The sequence below is a fragment of the Macaca thibetana genome, chromosome 16, assembly GCF_024542745.1.
Source record: "Macaca thibetana thibetana isolate TM-01 chromosome 16, ASM2454274v1, whole genome shotgun sequence".
NCBI classification, from domain to species: Eukaryota; Metazoa; Chordata; class Mammalia; order Primates; family Cercopithecidae; genus Macaca; species Macaca thibetana.
The window spans coordinates 14374475-14401783 of record NC_065593.1 but is presented as its reverse complement, the minus strand read 5'-3'; the positions used below and the strand labels follow the sequence as shown (position 1 = coordinate 14401783).

Genomic DNA, 27309 nt, shown 5'->3' with positions numbered 1-27309 from the left:
TTTAGTAGAGACGGGGTTTCACCATGTTAGCCAGGATGGTCTTGATCTCCTGACGTCGTGATCCACCCGCCTCGGCCTCTGCTGGGATTACAGGCTTGAGCCACCGCGCCCGGCCGATTTAATTTTTTTAAAAAAAGAAAATAAACACAAGGTGCAACCCTGACAGCAGTAGCAGCACCCTCTCCCCAACTGAGCTGTGAAAGCCAAAACAGCAGTCTAGTAAATAACATCAACTGTAAACAGCTGTGCTTCAAAAAAGAATCACCAAACAGTTGAGAAGTTCCTAACACCATAAGAGAGAAACAAACTCAAAAAATTGGAGGAACTTACACCCAATAAAATTAATAAGGTATCAGGATATGACTTTAAAATAAGTATAATGAATATCTTCCAAGAGATAAGTGTGGGTAGTACAATCATGAAACAAGAACTGGAAGTTACTAAATGAAGCAATTTGTGATCTTCAAAGTAAAAAATCAGAACAGTTGAAATTAAAACTCAATGGCAGGATGGATGGAGCTGAAGAGCCAACTTGTCAATTGGAGGACTCAGCTAAGCAGTTCTCTGAAAGTGCAACACATAGAAATAAGGCTTTGTAATGTGAGGAAGAAACATTGAAAAACATGGAGAATAGGTCCAGAAGTTCTAATCAGCTTCTAACAGTTCAAAAAGGAGAGACTAGAAAAATGGGGGGGAAGGCACTATTTAAAGAAATAATGTATTGCAATTAATTGTGAAGGACTGAACCAATGCTCCCTTCTTCACTCCCCTCCCTTCCCATGAAAATGCCAGTTGATGGGTTAAAAAGGAAGGCATAAACCTACCAATACAAAAAGAATTGCAAAGGATACATGAGTATATAAGAGATGGCATCTGACTGGGCGTGGTGGCTCACACCTGTAATCTCAGCACTTTGGGAGGCTGATCACCTGAGCTCAGCCTGACCAACATGGAGAAATCCTGTCTCTATTGAAAATACAACATTAGCCAGGTGTGGTGGTGCATGCCTGTAATCCCAGCTACTCGGGAGGCTGAGGCAGGAGAATGGCTTGAACCCAGGAGGCAGAGGTTGCAGTGAGCTGAGATCACACCATTGCACTCCAGCCTGGGCAACAAGAGCGAAACTCTGTCTCAAAAAAAAAAAAAAAAAGAAAAAAGAAATGGCATCTACATTTTGGTAGCTGAAAGCAGATAAACAAGGGGTCATCAATTCGCAGACCAGGGAAAGTCAAAAGTCAAATGCCTGCAGTATGCAGAAGCAGCAATAAGCACAAACCCTGAGAAAGACTCAGGAAGGGGAGTACAGTCGTTCCCCCTTATCTGTGGTTTTGCTTTCCCTGGTTTCTGTTTCCTGCAGTCAGCCACAGCCCAAAAATAGGTGAGTACAGCACAGTCAGATATTTTGAGAAAGGCCACATTCACCTAACTTTTTTTATAGTAGATTGTTATAATTGTTCTATTTTGTATTAGTTATTGTTGTTCCTCTCTTTTTTCACATTTTTCTTTTTTATTTTTCTATTTATTTATTTATTTTGAGATGGAGTCTCGCTCTGTCACCCAGGCTGGAATGCAATGGCACGATCTCAGCTCACTGCAACCTCCACCTCCCAGGTTCAAGCGATTCTCCAGCCTCAGGCTCCCAGGTAGCTGGGATTACAGACACCCACCACCACGCCCAGCTAATTTTTTAAATCGTTTTTTCCTTTATTTTTCATTTGCATTTATATTTGTTTATTCCTAATGTTCTTAATCTCTTACTAGGCCTAATTTATATATTAAACCTTATCATAGAGATGTATGTACCATATAGGAAAAAACATAGCATAGTATCCCTCAGTATCCATGGGGAGATTGTTCCAGGACCTTCCATAGTCTAAGACAAGTCTCCCCTCTCTTACACCAAAATCCTTGGATGCTCAATCCTCAAATGCTATATAAAATGGTGCAGTATTTGCATTTAACTTACGCACATCATCCCACACACTTTAAACCATCTCTAGATTACTTATAATACCTAATAGAATGTAAATGCTATATAAATAGTTGCAATACTATATTGCTTAGGAAATAATGACAGGAAAAATTCAAACATTTTGAATTGTGGTCAGTGCAGATGCAAATTTTTTCTCATATTTTCGATACACGGCGGGTTGGATCTATGGGTTCTGCCCCCATGGATAAAGAGGGCTGACTGTATCTATAGGTTTGGTATGTCTATGGTTTCAGGTATCCACTGGGGATCTCGGAAGTTGAAAGGTCTCCCCACTAGATAAGGGGGGCTACTGTACCAGTAACTCCTGAAGGTGGGGGTACACATGAGGCTGAACACAGTAGAATTGATTGAAAGTCTATAAAAGTCCAGGCGCAGTCGCTCACGCCTGTAATCCCAGCACTTTGGGAGGCCGAGGCGGGTGGATCGCCTGAGGTCAGGAGTTTGAGACCAGCCTGGCCAACATGGTGAAACCCCATCTCTACTTAAAATACAAAAAATTAACTGGGCGTGGTGGTACGCACCTGTAGTCCCAGCTACTCGGGAGGCGGAGGCAGGAGAATTGCTTGAACCCAGGAGTCAGAGGTTGCAGTGAGCAGAGATCATGCCATTGCACTCCAGACTGGGAGACAAGAGCGAGACTTCGTCCCAAAAAAAAAAAAAAAAACAAAGTATATATAAAAAGCAAATGAGCCTCATATTCCTTTATCATCCATTCAGTGGGGCAGTTCCCCCTCCCCTCCTGCAGAAGACTGGAAGTTTATCATCTGATAGCAGAGGGATGCTGGACTTGGGACATCAGGCAAATGTGCCCTATGGAACAAAAGAAAATGTAACAAAAGCAACACACTGAATGGTGACTCCCCAGTCCTCTTCAAATACTGCCAATAATGCTGACGGTTGGGCATCTACACCCCAAAAAGGAAATTAGAAGGTTGGTCTCTGAAGACACCAAGCATCCCAATAGAGACGACCTACAAATACTGACCATGGGAGGAACTGTATCCATTATCAATTGACCAGATCTCTGCTCATCACATTGAAAAAACCCACAAACAGTCCTGATTATCTTTTTTGGTGCCTCGCTCTTAAACAAAGTCCAGGACCAGGTGCCAGGCGCAGTGGCTCATGCCTGTAATCCCAGCACTTTGGGAGGCCGAGGCGGGTGGATTATTTGAGGTCAGAAGTTCGAGACTTCGAGACCAGCCTGGCCAACATGGTGAAACCCCATCTCTACTAAAAATACAAAATTAGCTGGGCGTGGTGGCGCATGCCTGTAATCCCAGCTACTAGGGGGCTGGGGCAGGAGAATTGCTTGAACTTAGGGGGCAGAGTGCAGTGAGCCAAGATCGTGCCATTGCACTGCAGCCTGGCGACAGAGCCAGTCTCAAAAACAAAAAACAAAAAAAGTCAAGGATCAACAGATATTTAAAAAGAGGGACTCAGAGAGAACAGGAATAATGAAGAAACAGATTTTTTAGACTATATTTACTATGTCCAGAAATACTAGAGAAGATTAGCATCATTGAAACACAAGCAGGATGTTTTCTGAAAGCAACAAAGAACAAGACAGAAAAGGTTCAAGAGCAAAAAAATGTTTTAATTCAATAGAAGAGGTGGAAATCTTCAAGAAAGTGGTAAAAAAAAAAAAGAGAGATGGAGATTAGAAGAGACAATGACAATATAAGAAGTTTTTGTTTTGTTTTGTTTTGTTTTAACTGAGTCTCTTTCTGTCGCCCAGGCTGGAGTGCAGTGGCACCATCTCAGCTCACTGCAACCTCCGCCTCCTGGATTCAAATGATTCTCCTGCCTCAGCATCCCCGAGTAGCTGGGATTACAGGGGCCCGCCACCGTGCCTGGCTAATTTTTGTATTTTTTGTAGAGATGGGGTTTCACCATGTTGGCCAGGCTGATCTTGAACTCCTGACCTCGTGATCCACTCACCCCAGCCTCCCAGAGTGCTGGGATTACAGGCATGAGCCACCATGCCCAGCCAATATAGAAACTATTAATCAGATGTTTAAGTCACTGTATTTGGGAGAGGTTTGTTACAGAGCTTAGCCTATACTTTCACTAACAAACATACATTCAAAACTTTGAGGGAAGTTTATTTCCCATCCAAGATTCTAGTCTTAGGCAAATTACCAGTCAAGTTTAAGTTGAATAGAGACAGTTTCAAATATGCAAATGTCAAAAAATGTACCTCTTAAGCACTCCTTCTCAGCAAATGACTGGAGCAAAGACTAATGTTACGTGCATGTGTATGTATGCTAGGTGCACAGTAACCAAGACATATGCCCAGGCACACTGGCTCACACCTATAATCCCAACACTGTGGGAGGCCAAGGTAGGAGGATCACTTGAGGCCAGGAGTTCAAGACCAGCCTGAGAAACACAGGGTGACTTTGTCTCTACAAAAAATAAAAATAATAATAATAATTAGCCTGGCATGGTGGTGAGAGCCTGTAGTCCCAGCAACTCGTGAGGCTAAGGTGGGAGGATCAGTTGAGCCTAGGATTTCAAGGCCATTAATGAAGAAACTAAAGAAGGAATAAATGAAGTTTATCCCTTCATTTGTTAAACAGATAAATAATATCTACCACTTAGGGTTTTCTAGGATTCAATTGAACACATTACTTTTCTTGCTTCCATCAAAACCATTCACACACACACACACACACACACACACACACACACACAGCCCTGATTGCAGTCAATTGTTCTTGAGGATAGGAAGGCAATGTATGACTCTTAAGAGAGTCCATCTGCATTTTTCAGTTTACAGACACTGGTGGAGAAGACAGTGAAACCTGAGAACTTGACCTTGGAAAAGCATTTATTTATGTTAAGAAGTAGATGGCCCATTATTATTTACGAAAAACCTTGAAGAGACATTTTGGTTTTGGAAAGAGGGCTGACAGAGCAGTGCTCGGAAAGGAGCACTGAGAGATAAGGAAAGGAGCACTGAGAGCTCGGAAAGGAGCACTGAGAAACAATGAGAGATAAGTTGTTTTACATAATAAAAGAATACAGACTTCACCTGATTATACTAAACAGAACCGAGATAAAGTAAGATTTTCCACAACACGGCACTCAGGGATGGCGATGGAGGCGCTATGGATCAAGTCAGCCAGAGAGAAATTTCTGGGGGCTGGAACAGTTACAAAACAATGTTAAGAATATAGCCAGGTGTGATGTCACACCCCTGTGATCCCAGCTACTTGGGAGGCTGAGGCAGGAAGATGGCTTGAGGCTAGGATTTCAAGGCCAGCCTGGGCTACGTGGCGAGATGCTGTCTCTGAAAAAAAAAGAAAGAAAGAAAGAAAAGAATGTTAGGAAGATAGATGGCTAATATCAAGCTTTACAGCTGATCCTGTCCTTATTTAAAATTCTAATAGTTTGTTCATTATGGATTTCTTCCATTCATTTGGGTGTTTTAAATATTGCATTAAATTGTTATTTATTTTAAGCACTGAGTTTTTGGTGCCCCCTTAAATATGGCACTCAAGGAGAGTGCCTCGCTGGCTTCACCCTGGTCCCTGCCCTTCTAAACCTTCAGGAAAAGTCTGTGACATGGACCAGCTCTGTGTTGATGATAGCTGCCAAATTGGGTTCAGCTCAGGGTGGAATAAAGCAGGCAAGACATGAAAATTCTCTATAAATCAGTGAGAGCGATTTGAACAATGGAGGATTACAAGGTAAACCTTAGAGAAAAGAGAAAAGTAAACAGAGCATGGAATAGTGACGGGGTGTTGCTGGGGATCCCAGAGAAGAGGTGAAGTTTTGCTGTCCCCCGTGCCCACTGTTGGACCCTAAAGCTCAACCGTTCGTTTAGCTGAGCTTTTTCCAGAAAGAATGAGAAATTCAAAATACCCTGGCCGGGCTTCCCGCTGGGTCCTGAAAGGAGAGTCCGAGGGTTGGGTGCTGGGTCCCTGAGGAATAGTCTAGCAGTGGGGGCTTGAAGTGGGGGGCCAGGATGGGCCTTCCAACCTCTTTACAGGAATGTTAGAGGCTGGGCGCAGTGGCTCACACCTGTAATCCCAGCACTTTGAGAGGCTGAGGCAGGTGGATCACTTAAGGTCTGGAGTTCGAGACCAGCCTGGCCAACATGGTGAAATCCCAACTCTACTAAAAATACAAAAATTAGCTGGGTGTGGTGGTGAACGCCTGTAATCCCAGCTACTCAGGAGGCTGAGGCAGAACAATCGCTTGAGCCTGGGAGGCGGAGGTTGCGGTGAGCCGAGATCGCACTACTGCACTCCAGTCTGGGTGACACAGTGAGACCCTGTCTCAAAAAAAAAAAAAAAATAGAAATGTCGAGTAGAGCCAGTTCCAGAATAAGTGAATGCAAGGCGTTCAGAGATGCCATTCAGCGCACAGTATGTGTAGGATGGCTGTTTTGACATCATGTTTGCTTAAAATACAAATTGATAACAAATAAGAATGGTGCTCGTGTTCATCCCTGCTCCACCACTGATGTCTGGGGAGATAAGAACAAGGAAGGGGCTCCTGTCGGCCTCTGTCAGGCAAAGCCTCGGGGTACCTGTTCCACCCCTTGATGTTCTGATGAGTCCAATGTTTTATTTTTCCAGTGTCAGCAATCGAGCAGTGAGTACTACTAGAGGAATCATACCCTTGACCGGGCGCGGTGGCTCATGCCTGTAATCCCAGCACTTTGGGAGGCTGAGGTGGGCAGATCACCCGAGGTCAGGAGTTCGAGACCAGCCTAACCAACATGGGGAAACCCCATCTCTACTAAAAATACAAAATTAGCTGGGCATGGTGGCACATGTCTGTAATCCCAGCTACTTGGGAGACTGAGGCAGAAGGATCGCTTGAACCTGGGAGGTAGAGGTTGCAGAGAGCCGAGATCATACCACTGCATTCCAGCCTGGGCTCAAAACTCTCTCAAAAAAAAAAAAAAAGAAAGAAAAGAAAAGAAAAAAAGAAAGAAAGACATCACACCCTTGAACAAACAGGTAAATTCATGATCAACAACTTTCGCCTAGTGTCTCAGCCATGCCAAGCACTCCTCTCCCAGCCCCTCATTCAGCTCTCTCACTTATGCCCTCAGAGTCTATTCAGACTTTCTCCACTCTCCTTCTATCTCTGAAATGCCCTACAACTCCCTTGACCCTCAGAAGCCAGATCCTTGTCAACCACTTCACAGAGAAAAAGCAACTCACCAGATGGGATATTTCCCCACACGTCATTTTCAAGTTCATTTGCTGCCAATTCCATTTGTTTTGATTTGTTTTCTATCACAAAGGAAGAATTGTCTCTCTTGCTTCAGGCCATGTTCCTCTACTTTTTTCCATCATTGCCCCCTTACGGAGCCTTTAAGACTTTTTTTATTTTTTATTTATTTATTTATTTTTTTTTTTGAGACAGAGTTTCGCTCTTGTTACCTGGGCTGGAATGCAATGGCACAATCTCAGCTCACCGCAACCTTCGCCCCCCAGGTTCAAGTGATTCTCCTGCCTCAGCCTCCCAAGTAGCTGGGATTTCAGGCATGCGCCACCACGCCCAACTAATTTTGTATTTTTAGTAGAGATGGGGTTTCTCCATGTTGGCCAGGCTGGTCTCGAACTCCCAACCTCAGGTGATCCACCCATGTCAGCCTCCCAAAGTGCTGGGATTACAGGCGTGAGCCACCACACCCGGCAAGAAAACTTGTAAGTTATTTTCTGTCTCTTCAAAACGTGTATAAATCTTTTCAGAAGCCACACAGCCCTTTGCCAGCTCTACTACTCAGGAATGTCTTTCACAAAGACCTGGGAGCCATCTCCTTGAAATGTAAACACCAAGAAAGATGGAGCCTTCATTTCCCAGTTTCTGTGGGAGGGTAGGACTAACTTAGATGGACACTTTGCTTAAGCTGCAAAACTATCTGCTGTCATAAAAATCTGAAAAGCTGGCTGAGCATGGTGGCTCATGCCTGTAATCCCAGCACTTTGGGAAGCCGAGGCGGGTGGATCACCTGAAGTCAGGAGTTTGAGGTCAGTAGCCTGGCCAACATGGCAAAACCCCATCTCTACTAAAAATACAAAAACTAGCTAGGCTTGGTGGTTCACACCTGTAATCCCAGCTACTCAGGAAGCTGAGGCCGGAGAATCGCTTGAACCTGGGAGGTGGAGGTTGCACTGAGTTGAGATCACGCCACTGCACTCCAGCCTGGGCAACAGAGTGAGACTCCATCTTAAAAAAAAAAAAAAAAAAAAAAAAGTGAGAGAGAAGTTTTTCTTCTGATTAAGCCAATTAGCTAACATAGATGGTCATCACAATTGTCAGATGCCTCTAGACTGCACTATATGTGACAAATGGTGCTATCAAGTCCTCCTAAGGATTAGTTTTTCTTGAGAACACGTATGTAATGGGCCGTAACTGCTTAGCTAGATAAGAGTGAGACTTCCTTCTGCCTCTGCAGTCTCTTAGCAACTGCCTGTGGTGTGCATCACATTCTGGTTTAATGTTTATTCAATAATAAAACTGTTTTCTTTCTTCACTACTTTCGTGGAGAGGTTTTTTCTGGGTTGGGAGAACATTGTGCTTCTAATTATATTCTCCCAACATAGCACATGTGCTTAAAAGGGAAACAAAAGGGGGAGGGGGAAGGGTCTAGAGTGGTAAGAGCTCTAGTGAGAGGCTAGGCCTAGAGAGGGACATGGAGAAACAGCATGGGAAGAGGAACGGTAGAGGAGCAATGCTAACATGCGCTTGTAAATAATAAAATCATAGCAGCTAATACATAGAGGGACTATGCGCCACGCACTGTTCTCACTGTTTAGCCATATTCACTTATTTAGCATGCGCAGTAGCTTGAATCTGTTCTCTCAATTATTCATTCCCTCTCTCTGCACATGGCCATAGAGTACACTGGAGTGGGCAGAAAAGGAGTCACAAAACAGCAGAGAAACAGTGCTTTTGGAAGTAGGTATGAGACAAACTCTTTTCTAGGCAAAAGTAACCCACGAAAATGTGTGTGGAAAGGCCAGGTCCTACTATTAGGCAGGATGGGAATTTGAGCCATTTTATTTGGATATTACAGAAGAGGGTGACCCCAGAAAACTGGAAGAACTGGGGACCAGCAAATGGCAGACCTGCAGTCCTGAGTACAGAGAATGTAGGCCAGAGTGGACCTAGAAGACAAGAAAGGGAATCGAAGCCAGTAAGGGGCAGACACTTCTGGGAGGTCTGGAGGCTGGAAGGCGGGGCTGAAACTCCCACTCACTTACCTCTACCAACAACTAGGGCACCAAGTCATTTTTGAGGACTGGCTCAAGAAAGCAGATTTACCTTACACAGATGTACCTAGCCCAGGCCACCAGATACATCCACGGAGAGCCAAATGCATATCATCACTTGGATCAAGATCTAGACAGAGACCCGTGCAGCAGCCTTCATCTGACTGATTCCTGGACGGGAGACAAAGCCTGAGCTCCGAATCATCCTTCAATGTTTACAAAGGCCCTAAACAGCAGTTGGCCAATTGCTGTTCCTGGATTTCCAGGAGACCTGAGACCCATGAAGGACCAGGAAACAGCTTGGGGATAAAAGATTAACCTGGAACCTACTGGAGCGGAAAGGGCTGCGCTCACCTGGAAAGGACAAAGCTCGTGGGAAAGGACAAAGCTCGTGGGAACTGCCCATGTAGGCCAGGTCCCTAAGAAATTCCATCCGCACCGGAACAACCCGACTGGTGTTCCTGGGCCCCTAACACTGTCCGTACCCGCTATGGAGGTTGGACAAAATAAGATTTTCACTGCCCTGCCTCAGGCCTCTCTCAAAGGTCTGGCCCATGATATTTGGTGTACATTGGCACCCCAAAGCCCAGATATTTGAAACGGGGTGGGGAGCAGGTGTTGAGCTGCTACATTTCCAGGTTCTAGGTAGCCTGGGGAACCCCTGGTCGTTGACGGAAGCACAGCGTTCAAGGCCGGCAGAGCTCAGGTACTAGAAGACACATGGGCAGCGCCGGGTCTAGCTGCGGGACATCCCCAGACCCCAGCACAGCCTCCCAGGCCGACCTTCCAGAAGCCGGCCCACTGCCTTCCCCGGGTCCCAGCCCAGAAAAGCGGAGACCTTCCCCTCCGTTTGGAAGATGGACTCGTCCCCTACTTCCTCCTAGCTCCCTAGAAGACCTGGAGACCTCGGGAAGTGTCCTCATCCATGTTCGCTCCAACCCAGGGGCTCCTGCCCACCCCGATCCCGCTTCCCTGGAGGTCCAGGAAAGCCAGCCGCACCCACCCCGTTGGCCTCACCCCGGCTCGGGCCCCTTTATCATCCCGCAGCCACGCTCCGACCAGGAGGCACAGCCAGTCCCCGCAGCCGGCTCTACCGCTCTGCTCGCAGGTTTGGGCTAGTCTGGGGCGGGGACTTGGGAGCGCCTAAAACTTGCGAGGAGGGCGGGGCCGCAGACCCGTCACTTAAAGGTCTGAACTGGCCCTGAGGCGCCAGCAGCCCTGGGCGGTCCGGGAATCGCGCAGTACCGGGATCCCCTCGCCTAGGCTGCTGGGGGGCGCCATGGGCCGCTACCGCATCCGCGTGGCCACCGGGGCCTGGCTCTTCTCCGGGTCGCACAACCGCGTGCAGCTTTGGCTGGTCGGGGCGCGCGGGGAGGCGGAGCTGGAGCTGCAGCTGCGGCCGGCGCGGGGAGAGGTCAGCTTGGGGAGCGAGGAGAGCGGGGGCAGCGGGGGGAGCGGGGGCAGCGGGGACCCAGGGCCGGGCCGAGCTGGGCTTGCGGCGGGAGGGCGGGAGGCTGGGGGCGAGGTGACAGCGCGACCTCGCGGACTGGGACTTCCACGAAGTTGGGACGCGTGGGGCAAGATCAGGGACAGGGTCCCGAGCTGGGATCCCGGGCTGGGCTCAACCCCATCTCCCTTCCCCGCCCCTGGTCCCGGCAGCCTCCAGTTCCTTCTCCCACTGACCCAGAGCCAAAGTAAGTGTAAGGCGAGGGGCCAGACGTGAAGCTCCTCCAAGCACCGGCGCTGGGAGAGCTCAGTTAATGGGACCCACGGGGGCGATGCTGCTCCAGCATCAGCTCCAGGCACTGCGGGCCCTCGTTCTCCACCTGACTCCGGACGTCTGAGACCCAAAGAGCCGATCTTGCGTGGGCGGGAACGAGGCGATGCTGTCTTTGGCGGCCCTGAGAAACTGAGGTTGCACAGGAGAGCGGCTCCGTCCTCGAAACGGCGTCGATCGGGTCCCTCCTACTAAGTCTGGCCTGGGTCTGGCCCGCACAGGAGGAGGAGTTTGATCGTGACGTTGCAGAGGACTTGGGGCTCCTGCAGTTCGTGAGGCTGCGCAAACACCACTGGCTGGTGGACGACGCATGGTTCTGCGACCGCATCACGGTGCAGGGCCCTGGAGCCTGCGCGGAGGCTGCCTTCCCGTGCTACCGCTGGGTGCAGGGCGAGGACATCCTGAGCCTGCCCGAGGGCACTGGTGAGAAGGCGGCGTCGGGGAAGGAGGCGCAAGGTCCCGGGAACTGCTGCGGGGCTAGGAGGACAGAGCTAATGACGGTCGGAGCGGACTTAGAGGATGTATGGGCCCAGCGCAAGCGAAGTGTAGGGAACCCAGGGTGCTGGACAGGAAACGGGAAGGAGTTATGAATTCCCAAAGTTGTACACAGGCTAAGAGAGACTGCACTTGAGGCTGGAGGCAGGGAGTAAGTGATCTGGAGATCCCATCTTCCAAGAAGGCAAAGACAGAAAGTGGGAGTTGCAGCGATCCAGGAAAACAGAGATGCAAAGTAAACGTAGGAAGGAGATGTCGAGGTGACTCAGAAGTCAGGTGAGGGGACCACATGGAACAGGAGGGGGTGGGTGACCCGTGAGAGCAGATAGCTAAGGGAAGCAAACATAGGATGCTGGAGAGCTGGTTTGGTTGAAATAACACGGAAGACACCCGCGAAAGACAAGCAGCGCACTGGCCAGCAGGAGGCAGGGAGGAATGAGGATGGCAAATACTGAATTTTTAACCACTGGTAACGAGTAAAAGAGAGATGAATCCAGAGATGAGTGAGGGTGGTAGGGATGGAACATCAAATCTATGACTTTGAGACAGGTGAGTGTAAATGCAGAAAAGAGCCAGAATAAGTCAATAGATACAAACTATGATGGTAAATCCAGAAAGGTGAGGTTAAAAAAAAAAAAAGGCAAATGTAGAATCTTTTGAGCACAGGTGAAGGTGTGGCAGGTGAGGTTTAAGATGTGAAATTAATCAAAGCAATTTGTAGTAGACAGTAGGCGTAGGTGTACAGGTGACTAAGATTTCATCACCTTAATTAAGGTGATTTTTTTCCAACCATAGATATTGATGAAGTAAGGCCAGGTAGGGGAAGATGAGAGAAGGAGCAAGAAATGGTGGCAAACAGGAGGTTTTTATCTATAGGCGAAGGATGAGGGCTGAAATAAGAGAAAGCAGGGGTGCAAAGTTGGCAAAGATGGGAAAAATGTGTCTGGGGGATAATCAAATGAGGCAAAGCCAGAGATGAACGCAACAGTGCATGGATGAAAACATGGAATACGGCTACCCACAGGGAGATGAGGACAAGAGGCGGCCATAGGACCAGACAGAGCCGTGAGGCCAATTGTCCTGATGTCTCCCCAGCCCGCCTGCCAAGAGACAACGCCTTGGATGTGTTCCAGAAGCATCGAGAGAAGGAACTGAAAGACAGACAGCAGATCTACTGGTGACCACCCACCCCTTAAACTCCCCCTGCCACCACCATCCCACCCCTTCCCTGCCCTGCCCCCATCACTGACCATGACATCCTTCCTGAAGCTTTGTCCCCAACTCCTAGCTGGGCCACCTGGAAGGAAGGGTTACCCCTGACCATCGCTGCAGAGCGTAAGGATGACCTACCTCCAAATATGAGATTCCATGAGGAGAAGAGGCTGGACTTTGAATGGACACTGAAGGCAGGGTGAGAAAAAGGCTGGACCTAGGAGTGAAATAAGGGCTGGGAGGTCCAAGAATGATGGTAGATGGTGAGGAACTGAAGGATCAGCTGATGAGTTAAGCCTCAATACCTGTCCTAGGGCTCTGGAGATGGCCCTCAAACGTGTTTACACCCTCCTGAGCTCCTGGAACTGCCTAGAAGACTTTGATCAGATCTTCTGGGGCCAGAAGAGTGCCCTGGCTGGTCAGTGGTTCCCCCAGGTCTCCATAATCCTTTAATGGCCCCTCTGGATGACTCATCACACTCCACAGTCCCCTGTAACTCTTTGCAAGAAGAGACCTTATCATATCTGGTCAACTCAGAGAGGCCTTGAGAATGAAAACTCAGAAGCTGGGTTCAGGGTGGGTCATATACCCGAACCCCTGGGGTTGACCCTGGAGGAGGGATATGCAGGCTGTGGTACATATATCCTCCTTCCACCGCCCCCCACAGAGAAGGTTCACCGGTGCTGGCAGGATGATGAGCTGTTCGCCTACCAGTTCGTCAATGGTGCCAACCCCATGCTGTTGAGACGCTCGACCTCTCTGCCCTCCAGGCTAGCGCTGCCCTCGGGGATGGAAGAGCTTCGTGCTCAACTGGAGAAAGAACTTCAGGTACCTCTCCTTCCCCTGCCTGGCACTGTTCTCTCCTTAGTAGTGTGGTGAGAACGGACAGAGAGAAACCAAACTGAGTAGAGGAAGGCAGGCTGCAGTACTGCGCTGCCCCTTGGTGCAGTCCTGTGCTGGAAAAATACAGAAATAAAATATGTAGGGGAAAAAACTATGAGGAGCTCCCAGCATGAAGGGGAAAACAGAATGGATCCCCAGCACACAGTGAGGGGCTGGAGATGTGAGCAGGAACAGTGACATGCCCTGGCCACAGTGTTTTGGACTCCAGTGTTCACGGGCAGGGAGAAAAGTGAGGAAGTGCCATCAGGTGCAGAGAATCTGGGCGGCTTTCTAGACAAAGAGAGCGGGGTTTGGAAGCGATGGACTGTACTGAGGACAAGCCCAGGCAAAATGTGTGTGTGTGCACGTGTGTGCTGTATGTGGTGGCAGGGGCAGCGAGGAGAAGCTCTCTGGTATATGTGGCAGAGGAGGTGAGATTTGAATAGGGAAGGAAAGAGCATTTGCTGAGCTGATAGGAGCCAAAACCAGAGCGCACACCATTCAGGAATGATCGGAAAGGTGCCTGGCCATTTGACAGGGGATCAGTTTACAATGCCTGTGATGCCAACTGGATTGAGCAGGCCTGGTTCCAAACCCAGATCTGCCACCACATCCACGCACAAGACATCTACCCTCACCAGACTGTTTCTTCACTTTAAGATGAGACGAACTGGACCAGGGGCTCTAGTTCTCCCAGCAGGACTCCGGTACTGACACAGGAGAACGGCAAGCAGCCAGACTAAATCTCTTGCCCTTTGCCCTGGCCCCCTGGGGGTAGACTTTGAACTCTCAAAATGGATACATCCCTCCTGTCCCCAGAATGGTTCCCTGTTTGAAGCTGACTTCATCCTTCTGGATGGAATTCCAGCCAACGTGATCCGAGGAGAGAAGCAGTACCTGGCTGCCCCCCTCGTCATGCTGAAGATGGAGCCTAACGGGAAACTGATGCCCATGGTCATCCAGGTAAGGGTCCTGGGCCTCTCCCGCAACGCTGCGCTCTGTTCACCTCAACCTCTGCTCCCAGGGACCCAGTCCCCGGCTCTTGGCTCCCAAACCCCATCCTCACTCAGTGAGACTTGCCTTCATGTCACTATTTGCCTGTACTCTCGTCTCCCCTGCCTCATCCAACTAGAAGTACTTGTTCAAGAGTCAAAATGGCCTCTTGGAGTTCTCATCCTGTATCCAATGGTCCTCAAACTTCAGTGTGCATCAGAATCACCTGAAGTGCTTGTTGAAATGCAGATTTCTAGATCCCATGACCAGACTTTCTGATTCAGTATGTCTGGGGTGGGAACTGAGAGTTTGCGCTTTTGTAAGTTCCAAAGTGATGCTGACACTACCAGTTCAGGACTACACTTTGAGAATCACTATTTAATCGCTCTGTGGCCTCTGACTCTGAACCCTCATCGTCTCTTCAATATCTTGTCTCTCAGTTGTTTTTTTTCTTTGAGACATAATCTCACTGTATCACCCAGGCTGGTGTACAGTGGTGCGATCTCGGCTCACTGCAACGTGCGCCTCCTGGGTTCAAGCGATTCTCCACCTCAGTCCCTCCAGTAGCTGGGACCACAGGCATGCGCCACCACGCCTGGCTAATTTTTGTATCTTTTGTAGAGATGGGGTTTCGCCATCTTGCCCGGGCTGGTCTTGAACTTCTGGGCTCAAGTAATCTGCCTGCCTCGGCCTCCCAAAGTGCTGGGATTACAGGTGTGAGCCACCGCACCTGGCTTTCTCTCACTATTCCTAACAGTCAGGTGACGAGAACTGTCAATAATCTCACACCTCCTGCTTCTCTTTCACATTCCACCACCCTCTGAGGGCCAACCACCATCTGGCCCAACCAGAGAACGGGGCCTCCTTCTGGACCCCCTTCCTCCAGCCCCTCCTGCCCTCCACCTGACATCAGGGCACTCCAGCTAGTGAGCAGCAGGCTGGGAGGGTTCGCAGTCCTCCTGCCAGACTGTAACCTCCTAGAAGGCAATAATCTTACTTAGTCATCTCTGTTTCCTCGAGAATGCTGACTAGAATGTCATATACGGAATGGGAGTTCAATCATTTCTCTTTGTCCCAGATTCAGCCTCCCAACCCCAGCTCTCCAACCCCAACACTGTTCCTGCCCTCGGACCCCCCACTTGCCTGGCTCCTGGCAAAGTCCTGGGTCCGAAATTCAGATTTCCAACTGCACCAGCTCCAGTACCACCTGCTGAACACACATCTGGTGGCTGAGGTCATCGCTGTCGCCACCATGCGGTGCCTCCCAGGACTGCACCCCATCTTCAAGGTACTTACTAATCTATTCAATCACATATCCCTCAGACCCCAGAGAGAGGAACAGCCCAATATCAAATGATATTGCAGCAGCAAAAACTCTTTGTCGCAATATGTGAGTGAAGAGGAGACTGTATCGATATCTTGAGATGTTGATTTTAATTACGTGTATTAAGTTTAGTCACTTAACATTATACAGGAACCCTCTGAAATTCTCAGAGATCTGACCGTCTAGCAGTGCACTCACAGTGAGATCTGACCGTCTAGCAGTGCACTCACAGCAAGGCTTGAACACTGTTAGTAAAACAAAAGCCGTATTCCTACCTTAGATTTAGTATTCAGCCAGAAAAGCAAGTGGTGCCCATAAGAACCAACCAGAGAACAGTATCTGGTACTAGAGTTTGAAATGACAAGGGACAGCCTATAACAGTCTAGTATTGATGAAGAATGTTTCTCCCCAACTGAGGAGTCAGCTAAGTAGAAACAGATCAAAAGACAAGGAAGAGCAGCCAGCAAGCCACTCATACCTGCCCAACAGTAAGGTAGAGAGAGATGTACGTTAGCATGGTAATGACAGGAATGAAAAGGAAAGAATCTAAAATGTAGTGAAGGGAGGAAACAGTAGCTGCAGCTTGCCTGGGTGTAAGAGAGAGAAAAGCCAGAAGTCCAAGCTTCTGCCACACCTGTAAGTCCATGGGGTGGGTGTGTTATACTGACCTAGAAATACTGTGGTTTTAAGAGCTGGGTGTGGTAGTTCATGCCTGTAATCCTAGTGCTTTGGGTGGCCAAAGCAGTATGATTGCTTAAGACCAGGAGTTCAAGACCAGCCTGGGCAACACAGCAAGTCCCAGTCTCTAAATTAAAAAAAAAAAAAAAAAAGAAAGAAAGAAATACTGTAATTGTATAAAACAGTGAGTTCAGTATATATCGCTAGGGAGAAGGCAAAATGAGACCTGTGCTTGCTTAAGAAAATGTTCTTAAAATCTTGATGAGGCCAGGCGCGGTGGCTCACGCCTGTAATCCCAACACTTTGGGAGGCCGAGGCGGGCAGATCATGAGGTCAGGAGATCGAGACCATCCTGGCTAATGTCGTGAAACCCCGTCTCTACTAAAAATACAAAAAAATCAGCGAGGCGTGCTGGCGGGCACCTGTAGTCCCAGCTTCTCGGGAGGCTGAGGCGGGAGAATGGTGTGAACCCGGGAGGTGGCGGAGCTTGCAGTGAGCGGAGATCGTGCCACTGCACTCCAGCCTGGGCAAAAGAGCAAGACTCCGTCCCAAAAAAAAAAAAAAAATCTTGATGATACTTTACATATAGGGAATGTGGCAGAGGGAGCACAAAAATGATACAAGCTTACAAACCAGAGTAATTGTCAGAAACAGTAAAGTTAGGAGAAACCAGAGTTGGCAAAAATGAGGTGTCCGGTTTCAGGTACACGGAGTTTGATGTATTGGCAAGATATGCAAGTAAGTCCTGGGCAAAAACAACTGAATTGTTTTCAGCTGGGGGCCTCCACCCGGACCCCTCCAGCCTGGCCAGCACAGCTGTGCTGCCTCTGGAGTTACCCCTTCAGTAACATAGACAAGATGGAGACCAGTCTGATGAATGGAATCTTGGATTGCCTTCATCTCATGCTGTCTCCTGCTTCTCCATCCTCTGCTCCACACGAACAAGAGAAGCCTCTATTTGCACTTACAATTCCCTTTCCTAGTTCAGTGCTCTCCGTGTCTCCACTCACCACAGTAATGCAATCCCCCGGCAGACAGCTGACTTGCTGGCAGGTGCACACAAGGGTCAAACCTGCAGCTGTTCTATTTTTTTTTTTTTTTTTTTTGAGACGGAGTCTCGCTCTGTCGCCCAGGCTGGAGTGCAGTGGCCGGATCTCAGCTCACTGCAAGCTCCGCCTCCCGGGTTTACGCCATTCTCCCGCCTCAGCCTCCGAGTAGCTGGGACTACAGGCGCCCGCCACCACGCCCGGCTAGTTTTTTGTATTTTGAGTAGAGACGGGGTTTCACCATGTTAGCCAGGATGGTCTCGATCTCCTGACCTCGTGATCCACCCGCCTCGGCCTCCCAAAGTGCTGGGATTACAGGCTTGAGCCACCACGCCCGGCCTGCCTGCAGCTGTTCTTAACAGTGGCCTATGCAGGCTCTGGCTTTGGATTGCTGGGGTCTTAGTCCTGAACCCCGGCCTCAATAATTTCCAGATGTCCTCATAAGTTCCATCGTGAGTTTGTTAGAGGTTAAAATGACTTAATGGTGTGACACAAGCTAAATGCTACAAAAAACGTTAGTTCTTGCAATTTTTTTTTTTTTCAGAGACAAGTTCTCACTCTGTCACCCAGGCTGGAGTGCAGTGGCGTAGTCATAACTCACTGCAGCTTCAAACTCCCGGGCTGAAGCGATCCTCTAACCTCAGCCTTCAGAGTAGCTGGGACTACAGGTGTGCACCACCATGCTTGGCTAATTTTTTTTATTTGTTGTAGAGACAGGGTTTTGCTATGTGGCCCAAGCTAGTCTCAAATTCCTGGGCTCAAGTGATCCTTCTGCCTCAGCCTCCCAAGTAACCTGGATTGCAGGCACACGCCGCCACACCCGGCTAGTTCTTGCAATTATTATTATTAGGGATTCTTCATCCTTAGGCATCCTCTCTCCTCATGTGAACTTTGGCCTTTCTGTGACATTTGGCATCTTTCATGAATCTTCTGAAAAGCTTCAGATTAACGTGAGCTGCTCTGATATCTTAACACCTAAGGTATCACTTGGGTCACTGCCAGCATCCAGCATCAACAATTCAGACAAATACCAAAACTGCTTAAAACCTGCATATTAACTATGTGGAAAGGAAGACAAACAGTCTAAGATAAAAAGAAACACATGTAAGGACCAGGTGGCCCGTTTTTAATAGCCAAGGAAAAGCAGGAGAGGAGGCGTCCAACAGTGCCTAAGTAGAGGTGGAAAAAGATTTGCTTAAACAGGTAGCTGAATACAGCTCTTCTAGTTCTGACCGAAAGTACTCTCCCCACCCATCCCCTGAAGAAACCCAACCGTGAAACAACTAAAAGATGGAGATGCAGCTCTGATAATAAGCAGGGAGGCTAGTTTAAGAGAATGTGAATGACAGAGGAGGTAGCAAAGAAAATCAGAAGGGGCTGATTCATAAGACACCTATACTCAAGGTGGAAACAATGAAGCGGACAGCTACTATTCCAGGACTCTTGCGTGGACTGGACACTCTCCAACATCCTTAGGTGAGCAGCACCACAGCCCCTGAGATAAGAGAGTCTATTACTGCCCCCTGTTGACAAATGAAGAGATTGCAGATTCGAGGGTTATTAACTTGGCCAAGTCTCAAAATGAGGAGTAAAGTGTAGGTTAAAATCCTGGTCAGTCTGGCTCCAGGGCCCAACTCACAGGGAAGTTGGGGAGCACGAGGGTGAGTGATCAGAGCAGCAGGAGACCAGCCTGTCAAGCAAAGCATCAAGAGGAGAAGGCGCCATGCTGGGTGCCACGCCCTACCAGGAAGGACCCCAAGCATGGCCTCCACCAGTCACACCCTCCAATCCCCTCCTCTCCAGCTCCTGATCCCCCATATCCGCTACACCATGGAAATCAACACCCGGGCCCGGACCCAACTCATCTCAGATGGAGGAATTTTTGATAAGGTGAGAAGGGTACGGGGCATGGGACTGCCTCATCCATCTCTCCATGAGCTACCCCTTTCGGGATCCAAGACCAACTATGTGTGAATGTCCTCACTCTTAACCTATGAACCTGTCCCTTTTATACCCATGTCTTTTTTTTTTTTTTTCTGAGACACAGTCGCTCTGTCACCCAGGCTGGAGTGCAGCAGCGTCATCTCAGCTCACTGCCACCTCCGCCTCCTGGGTTCAAGCGATTCTCCTGCCTCGGCCTCAAGTAGCTGGGATTACAGGCGCCCGCCACCACGCCCAGCTGATTTTTATATTTTTAGTAGAGATGGGGTTTCACTGTGTTGGCCAGACTGGTCTCGAACTCCTGACCTCGTGATCCACCCGCCTCGGCCTCCCAACGTGCTGTATACCCATGTCTTAATATCTGAAAATCTCACATCTGCCCCGCTTTATGGAAGATGCGATGGTTCTCCAGCCCTGTTTCCCCTGCTAAGACTTGTGATCTCCTGTCCCAGGCGGTGAGCACAGGTGGAGGGGGCCATGTGCAGTTGCTTCGTCGGGCGACGGCTCAGCTGACCTACTGCTCCCTCTGTCCTCCTGACGACCTGGCTGACCGGGGCCTGCTGGGACTCCCAGGTGCTCTCTACGCCCGTGATGCTTTACGGCTCTGGGAGATCATTGCCAGGTAAGGATGAGCTGACGAATGGGGGAGGAGGAGGGCTCTGGCCTGAGGCCAGCATGGGGCAAAAGCAAGAAGGTCCAGACAGGAGAAGCAGAGAACTCAATCCTGGGGAGAGATGAGGAAGAGTGAAGACACAGGGGGTGGCTCTGAAAATGTGGAGACTGGGATGGGGCAGAGAGAGGAGGTGAGGGGAGCTGTTGGGGGAGACTGGGGGAAGTGTCTGGAAAAAATCAGGATTTCTGAGGATGTGTGACAGCAACCATGTGAATTCCTAGAACTAAGGACCCACATCTCCCATGAGATGCCAGTGTGTTTAGAGGGCTGAGGATGTCCCAAAGGCAAGGTCTCTTCCCAGATACTGTGGAAGCATTGGGCAGATGCCACAGAAAGAGGAATGGAGGTCAGAGGCCGGGGCCTTCTGCTCTCAAGTGCCTTTTCCTCCTGGGCAGGTATGTGGAGGGGATCGTCCACCTCTTCTACCAAAGGGATGACGTAGTGAGGGGGGACCCTGAGCTGCAGGCCTGGTGTCGGGAGATCACGGAGGTGGGGCTGTGCCAGGCCCAGGACCGAGGTAAGATTCATTCCAGAGAGAGAAGCAGCTCCTGGGAGACTCTGCTAGGGCCCCTTCCCAGCCCTGCCCTTCTGGGGACAGGACCCCAGCCTCTCATCACACCTCCCTTTCTCCCTCCACACAGGAAAGCATACGTATCCCATTCCCACCTCCTCAAACTCAGGACAATTCTAGAGACCCAAGGACTGTCCTCCTCAGATTCCCTGGCCATCAACCCCTAGTCCCACCCCACCCCCGTCACAGATGCCCCTGAACTGCCATATCCTGGGGCCCACCAGGCCAGAGCCACAGCTGAGAGGGGTCTGCACAGTCCCTGCTGGGCTCATATTCTCCCCTGATGGTTCCGTTTTCCTGAGGACGTAAATGGGAAGATTTTCCCTCCAAAACCCATAAGGACCCACCCTGGCTTTCCGTCCCTCTCTTCCTGCCTGCCACTGTCCAGCACGCCCAGAGGGTCCAGGAATACTGCACGCTTGCTACAGTGCAAGGTCAGCTCTTGATGCAAGCTCAATCCTATACATGCTTTGCCTCAAACCCAAACTCAGCACCCTAATCCTTGGGGCTCAGGTTTCTTTGGCTAATCCAACCCTCCCACCCGAACCACCCCTTGGCCAGAATCTAGCCACTACCATATTTGAACCTCTGAGGAAGAAAAAGCCTTTGCTGAGCTCTTAGGTTTAATCACACAGGCCCCAGCCTGGACTGCTGTCACTCATCCTTTGGCCCCTCCCCTTCACACTTCAGATCTAGGCCTTGAATACCATCCTCTGCCTCTGTGGGACAACTACAGACGTTTACTGGGGAGCCCTTATGGCCAATCCTGGGAATGTGGCAAACATCCTTACCCTGGAGGGAGCCTCTCCCTGGCGAAGCTGCACCACCCCGCCCTTCCAGGAACAAACTGTCTCTAGTTCTTCTCAGTACAGTCCCTTAGACTCCTAGCAGTTTGGGCTACTACAACAAAACACTGGCCAGGCGCGGTGGCTCACACCTGTAATCCCAGCACTTTGGGAGGCTGAGGTCGGTGGATCACGAGGTCAGGAGTTCGAGACCAGCCTGGCCAACATAGTGAAATCCTGTCTCTACTAAAAATACAAAAATGAGCCAGGCGTGGTGGCACACACCTGTAATCCAGCTACCCAGGAGGCTGAGGCAGGAGAATTGCTTGAACTTGAGAGGCGGAGGTTGCAGTGAGCCGAGATCACTTCATTGCACTCCAGCCTGGGCAACAGAGTAAAACTCTGTCTTAAAAACAAAAACAAAAACAAAAACAAAACCACACACCATAGACTGGGTGGCTTACAAACAACAGAAATGTATTCCTCACAGTTCCAGAGGCTGGAAGTTCAAGATCAGGTTCTGGCGAGCGCCCTCTTCCAGGCTGCCCACAGTCGATTTTTCCCTGTATCCTCACATAGCAGAAAGATAGCAAGCTAGCTAGCTATCTACTCTGTCCTCTGCCTATTCAGGAGGGCTGTATCCTCATGCCCTAATTATCTTGTGGGGCTCCACCTCCAAATACCATCACAATGGGATTAGATTTCAGTATAAAAACTTTTCAGAGCCAAAGATACTCAGTTCATGACACACGTTAATTTAACCTCCACTAACTGCCCTCCCCCTTGTTCTCTTTCAGTTCTCATAGCTCACCTCTGTCTAGTTTTCCCAACAGGCATTTTAGAGGCTAAAATTAAAAATGCTGTGGGATTAGCAGTCAGGAACCTGAGTTCAAGGTCAGCCTCTGCCTTTTCCCGACTATGCAGTCCTGACAGTGTATTCTCTATGGGCTTTGATTTTCTTACCTATGAAATGAGAGTAATTATATTTATTCCACTTAACTGATAAGATTATCGGGTCTCCCAGCACTTTGGGAGGCCGAGGTCAGCAGATCACCTGAGGTCAGGAGTTCGAGACCAGCCTGGCCAACACAGTGAAACCCCATCTCTACTAAAAATACAAAAATTAGCCGGGCATGGTGGTGGGCGCCTGTAATCCCAGCTACTTGGGAGGCTGAGGCAGGAGAATCACTTGAACCCGAGAGGCGGTGGTTACACTGAGCCGAGATTGTGCCACTGCACTCCAGCCTGGGCAACAGAGCAAGACTCCGTCTCAAACAAACAAAAAAAAGATTATTGGGTCTCTGAGCCCCCATATCCACTGTAAGATGAGTGGCCTGAGATAACCTTTGTGGGAGCCCCCCTCGCTGTGACACTGGACATCCATGACTTATTCCCCACCTTATAACACAGACACGTGTAATTCTATCTGGGTATAGGAGTAAGCATTCCTAAATTATTTATTTATTTTTTAATTTTTAAATAGAGACAGGCTCTTGCTCTGTCACCTGACACCAGCAATCCTCCTGCCTTGGCCTCCCAAAGTGCTGGGATTACAGGCATGAGTCACCGACCATGCATCCCTCAATTCTTAACCACTTTTTGAGGCAAGGGATATTTGGTCACTCAGAACTTTTCAGCCCCCAATGCTTCCATAACAATAATTATTACTTATTGAGCATTTATTACCGACCAGGTGATTTTGATACACCATCTCATTTATAATGAAGGTATCATCCATATTTTACAGGTGAAAAAACTAAGGTTCAAAGAGGTTAAGCTGGCCTATGGTAACTAAGTGTAAGTGACTGAGCCAGGACTCAAACCCATGTCTGATGCAAATATGTCTAAATAAAATGAACAAATACTCATCAATTCTAAAATACGGGCATCCCAAAACAATAGCCTTTGTTCCTCTATTCCTTTCCTGCTCAGGTTTCCCTGTCTCCTTCCAGTCCCAGAGTCAACTCTGCCATTTCCTCACCATGTGCGTCTTCACGTGCACTGCCCAGCATGCCGCCATCAACCAGGGCCAGGTATGGACAGCTGAAAGCCCAGGTCCCTGAAGGCAAGGTGACCTGAGGGAGAGATGGGAGTTCAAACCCTAAGCACCAGGGTTCTAGGGTTACAGTTTCTTCCTCCAGCTGGACTGGTATGCCTGGGTCCCTAATGCCCCATGCACAATGCGGATGCCTCCACCCACCACCAAGGAAGACGTGACAATGGCCACAGTGATGGGATCACTACCTGATGTCCAGCAGGCCTGTCTTCAAATGGCCATCTCATGGCATCTGGGTCGCCGCCAGCCAGACATGGTGAGAGGGGACTCTCGGGAGAGGGAAATGACAGTTGGAAAGGAAATATTAGAGTGGGGGCTGGGCTCTTAGAAACTGACTGATCCTTTGTTCTGTCTCAGGTGCCTCTGGGGCATCACAAAGAAAAATATTTCTCAGGCCCCAAGCCCAAAGCGGTGCTAAACCAATTCCGAACAGATTTGGAAAACCTGGAAAAGGAGATTACAGCCCGGAATGAGCAACTTGACTGGCCCTATGAATACCTGAAGCCCAGCTGCATAGAGAACAGTGTCACCATCTGAGCCCTAGAGTGACTCCACCTGCAAGATTTCACATCCGCTTTAAGACTGACATTTCTATCTTGAATTTCATGCTTTACTAAAGTCTCTGCTGCTAAGGCTCTATTTCCTCCCCCAGTGAAACTACATTAGTATCCCACTAGCCCAGGGGAGCAGTAAACTTTCTCTGCAAAGACTAGATCCTTTTTTATGCTTTGCAGGCCCCGTAGTCACTGTCTCAACTACTCAGCTCTCCTGCTACAGCATGAAGGCAGCCACAGACAACATGGAAATGAGTGTGACTATGTTCCAATAAAACTTTATGGACACAGATATGAACGTTACATCACAAAATAGTCTCTTTTGGTTTTTATTCAACTATTTAAAATGCAAAAAAAATCCACAAACAAATGTGCTTTGTTTGAGACACACACAGCCAGGCTACAGACTGGATTTGGCCCTTAAACTCTGCACTAGCCTAAGGCCCTGACCCTACTTCCAAAACATCCAAGATCATGGAGCAGGGGGATTTCTTAGAAAAATCAACTTACCCCAGCTAACTCTCCATTCCCGGGAACTAACCTTCATGCCGGGTGGCCGATGTATAAATTCCTGACTCGGTTATTTGGCAATTTCCTTCCACCCATATTTCTCCTGTTCACCCATGTACCCCAAAAGTCCCTGAATAAGAATGATGCTTTGGGGACAGAATAAAAACCACTGCCCCAAAATCGCTTCTTTCTCCAAACAGTCCCAGATGACAGGCACATACTTCATGTCTCAAAGCTACTTTCCCAACCCCTTTAATACTCTGGGATCTATGTGTTTGTCACATTCCAAGTTATCTTTCACAAGCCTTTTAAGAACAATATGCACAAAATAAATGGACAAGAACTACAAAGTTATTCTAGCCAATGACAGTGTTTATTTGTTAGGTCCTGGGGCCTCAAGGTCAAATGATCCCTCTCAATTATTCTGAGGTCATTGTCCTCACTAGAGTGGGTACAATTTGCTCAGTGCAAAATTGTGCTCTTCAAACATTCCTATTTCTTTTTTTTCTGAGACGTAGTCTCCCTCTGACGCCCAGGCTGGAATGCAGTGGCGCCATCTTGGCTCACTGCAACCTTTGCCTCCCAGGTTCAAGCGATAATCCCGCCTCAGCCTCCTGAGTAGCTGAGATCACAAGCTCGTGCCACCACGCCCGGCTAATTTTTGTAATTTTTAGTAGAGACGGGGTTTCGCCATGTTGACCAGGCTGGTCTGGAACTCCCGACCTCAGGTGATCCGCCTGCCCCGACATTCATATTTCTAAATAATTATTACAGATCTGTCACTCATCAGTTAAGCATACAAACGGCTTTTTTGGAGAGGATGACCTATTTGTATTTTTAAATCTTATATCCTACCTTATTCAAAAGACCTATCAGTTTTCCTAGTTTAAAGTAGAGAAGCAAAGTGACATTTTTATGTACATTTAACAGGACTGCTTACCTTTACAACCTGCTCAGTCGGCTTTCCCTGGACTTCTCCTAACTGCCCATTTTTCCTGAATTTGGCATCGAGAGTTACAGTATTTCAAGTGTGATGAAAAAATGTTACTTAGGAGAAACAGTTCCAATGCCAAGAACCTTAAGCAATTTTAAAGCGTTCTAGCCACAAAACCATGCCTGACCCCCAAAAGGGGGTCCTAACTCCTTTATACTGTCAGAATCTCAATTTTAAAAGGGAGGAGTAGAGAGAGAAACGCTCTCTGTTGGTGATAATCTGTCTTACTTACCATTTCCCCAACACAGGAGAGACTAAGGAATTTCAGGTAAAAATCGGATGGTTCCAATCCTCCGATCCTAAGAGACCATCGCCCCAGTTCCCAAGAGCTCCGCCAGTTTGACTTTTTTGCCCAACGCCTGGTTACAGATAGTTCCTCGTCACGTGACTTCACAGATTTGGTCACGTGACATGCCAGCTCCTTCCATTCCCGTCTGCGGGGGGAGGGGGACCAAGAAACCGGAGACCCTCGCTCTTCCAATACTCACGCCCTAGCTACAGAGGTCAAGAAGGGCTTCCCCAGGAGCTGTTTCGGTTTCGGACGGCGCCGTTTCCCGCGAAAGTCCTGAGAAGAGTCCAGCCTTGTCCTCCTGCCGCCCCCGGGCGGGATGGTTGAGGCCGGGGCCACGCCCCCTCTGCACCCCTCCGAGGGCATCCTGGGCTTTCTCCCACCGCTTTCCTCGCCCGCTTGCACCTCGGCGATCCCCGACTCCCTTCTTCATGGCGTCGCTCCTGTGCTGTGGGCCGAAGCTGGCCGCCTGCGGCATCGTCCTTAGCGCCTGGGGAGTGATCATGTTGGTGAGGGGACTCCCCAGCAAGGATCGGAGAGGGCCTGAGGGGCTCCGGGCTAGGAGGGTTGGGAGGCAAGGAAACTCTGGGCCGCAGGCAGGCCGGAGGGGCCGGGGATCTACAGGCCCCGAAGAAGGAGACAGACTGAAATTGAAAAATGGGAACTGTTCGAGACCAGCCTGACCAACATGGTGAAACCCCGTCTCTACTAAAAATACAAAAATTAGCCGGCGTGGTGGCGCGCGCCTGTAATCCCCGCCACTAAAGGAGGTTGAGGCAGGAGAATCGCTTGAACCCGGGAGGCGGAGGGTGCAGTGAGCCGAGATCGCGCCACTGCACTCCAGCCTGGGCGACAGAGCGAGACTCCGTCCCAAAAGAAAAAGAAAAAAGGGAACTGGAGCATAGGGCCCTGGAGTGGGAGGAGCTGGGGCTGGTAAATGTGGAGACCCTTCAAGGTAGGATAAACAAGAGCGGGGTTCCTGAGAGATGCTTGAGTTGAATGGAGGACATGGGGGGAAAGAGTGCTTGTTCCAGAAATGGGTAGCTGGGCCTTGTTTTCCCAGTAATCCACCCACCGCCACTTCAAGAAGAAATGATACGAAGAAGTGCCGATTCTCCCTCCCCTCTTGCGCACTGTCCCGTGATGATGACGCCTCCAGGGAGGACGATAATCTGGGTTCCTGGGAGAGAAGGCTTGGTCACTATTCCTACCCTTGCCTCGGCCACTTGTCTCAATGTCACCACCTCACGCCCTGTTCCAGGTGGCTGAGTCCGAATCCAGTAACCACCACCTCG

At 49.2% G+C, this 27309-nt stretch overlaps 3 protein-coding genes and 1 long non-coding RNA gene across 6 annotated transcripts in view; 3 read left to right on the top strand and 1 right to left on the bottom strand.

Moving 5' to 3' along the window:
- The window catches only part of C16H17orf49 (chromosome 16 C17orf49 homolog), a 57102-nt gene that overhangs the window by 25826 nt on the left and 3967 nt on the right, over positions 1-27309 (top strand). The gene's annotated exons all lie outside the window — the stretch shown is intronic.
- RNASEK (ribonuclease K) overlaps positions 1-27309 on the top strand; it is a 303790-nt gene that overhangs the window by 275503 nt on the left and 978 nt on the right. For 2 of the 3 annotated variants that reach the window (XM_050765586.1, XM_050765585.1), the window contains exon 2: positions 26384-26523. In XM_050765586.1, the coding sequence (XP_050621543.1) occupies positions 26446-26523 (78 nt within the window). In that variant the 5' untranslated portion in view covers positions 26384-26445. Of the gene's footprint in view, positions 1-26348; positions 26524-27309 lie in introns of those variants that run through there. The other variant, XM_050765583.1, reaches the window with a different exon arrangement.
- Positions 4809-26359, bottom strand: LOC126939835 (uncharacterized). The gene is made up of 5 exons (XR_007720451.1): positions 25958-26359; positions 23856-23934; positions 23593-23686; positions 6534-7248; positions 4809-5288 (listed from the first exon to the last, which is right to left on the bottom strand). It is a non-coding gene; the product is annotated as an uncharacterized LOC126939835 (long non-coding RNA).
- Positions 10438-24566, top strand: ALOX12 (arachidonate 12-lipoxygenase, 12S type). Its single transcript, XM_050765598.1, has 14 exons — positions 10438-10648; positions 11233-11434; positions 12602-12683; positions 12795-12917; positions 13033-13136; positions 13386-13546; positions 14420-14563; positions 15672-15881; positions 19445-19531; positions 20035-20204; positions 20651-20772; positions 23544-23644; positions 23753-23923; positions 24025-24566. The coding sequence occupies exons 1-14, from the start codon at positions 10514-10516 to the stop codon at positions 24202-24204; spliced, it is 1992 nt and encodes a 663-aa protein (XP_050621555.1). The 5' UTR covers positions 10438-10513; the 3' UTR covers positions 24205-24566.

Bases quoted from the DNA above. Each gene is read 5' to 3' on its own strand.
- ALOX12 (XM_050765598.1), top strand. From the start codon at position 10,514: ATGGGCCGCTACCGCATCCGCGTGGCCACCGGGGCCTGGCTCTTCTCC. The intron at 14,564-15,671 runs GTAAGGGTCCTG...TCTTTGTCCCAG, and splicing joins TGATGCCCATGGTCATCCAG to ATTCAGCCTCCCAACCCCAG. The intron at 20,205-20,650 runs GTAAGGATGAGC...CCTCCTGGGCAG, and splicing joins CTCTGGGAGATCATTGCCAG to GTATGTGGAGGGGATCGTCC.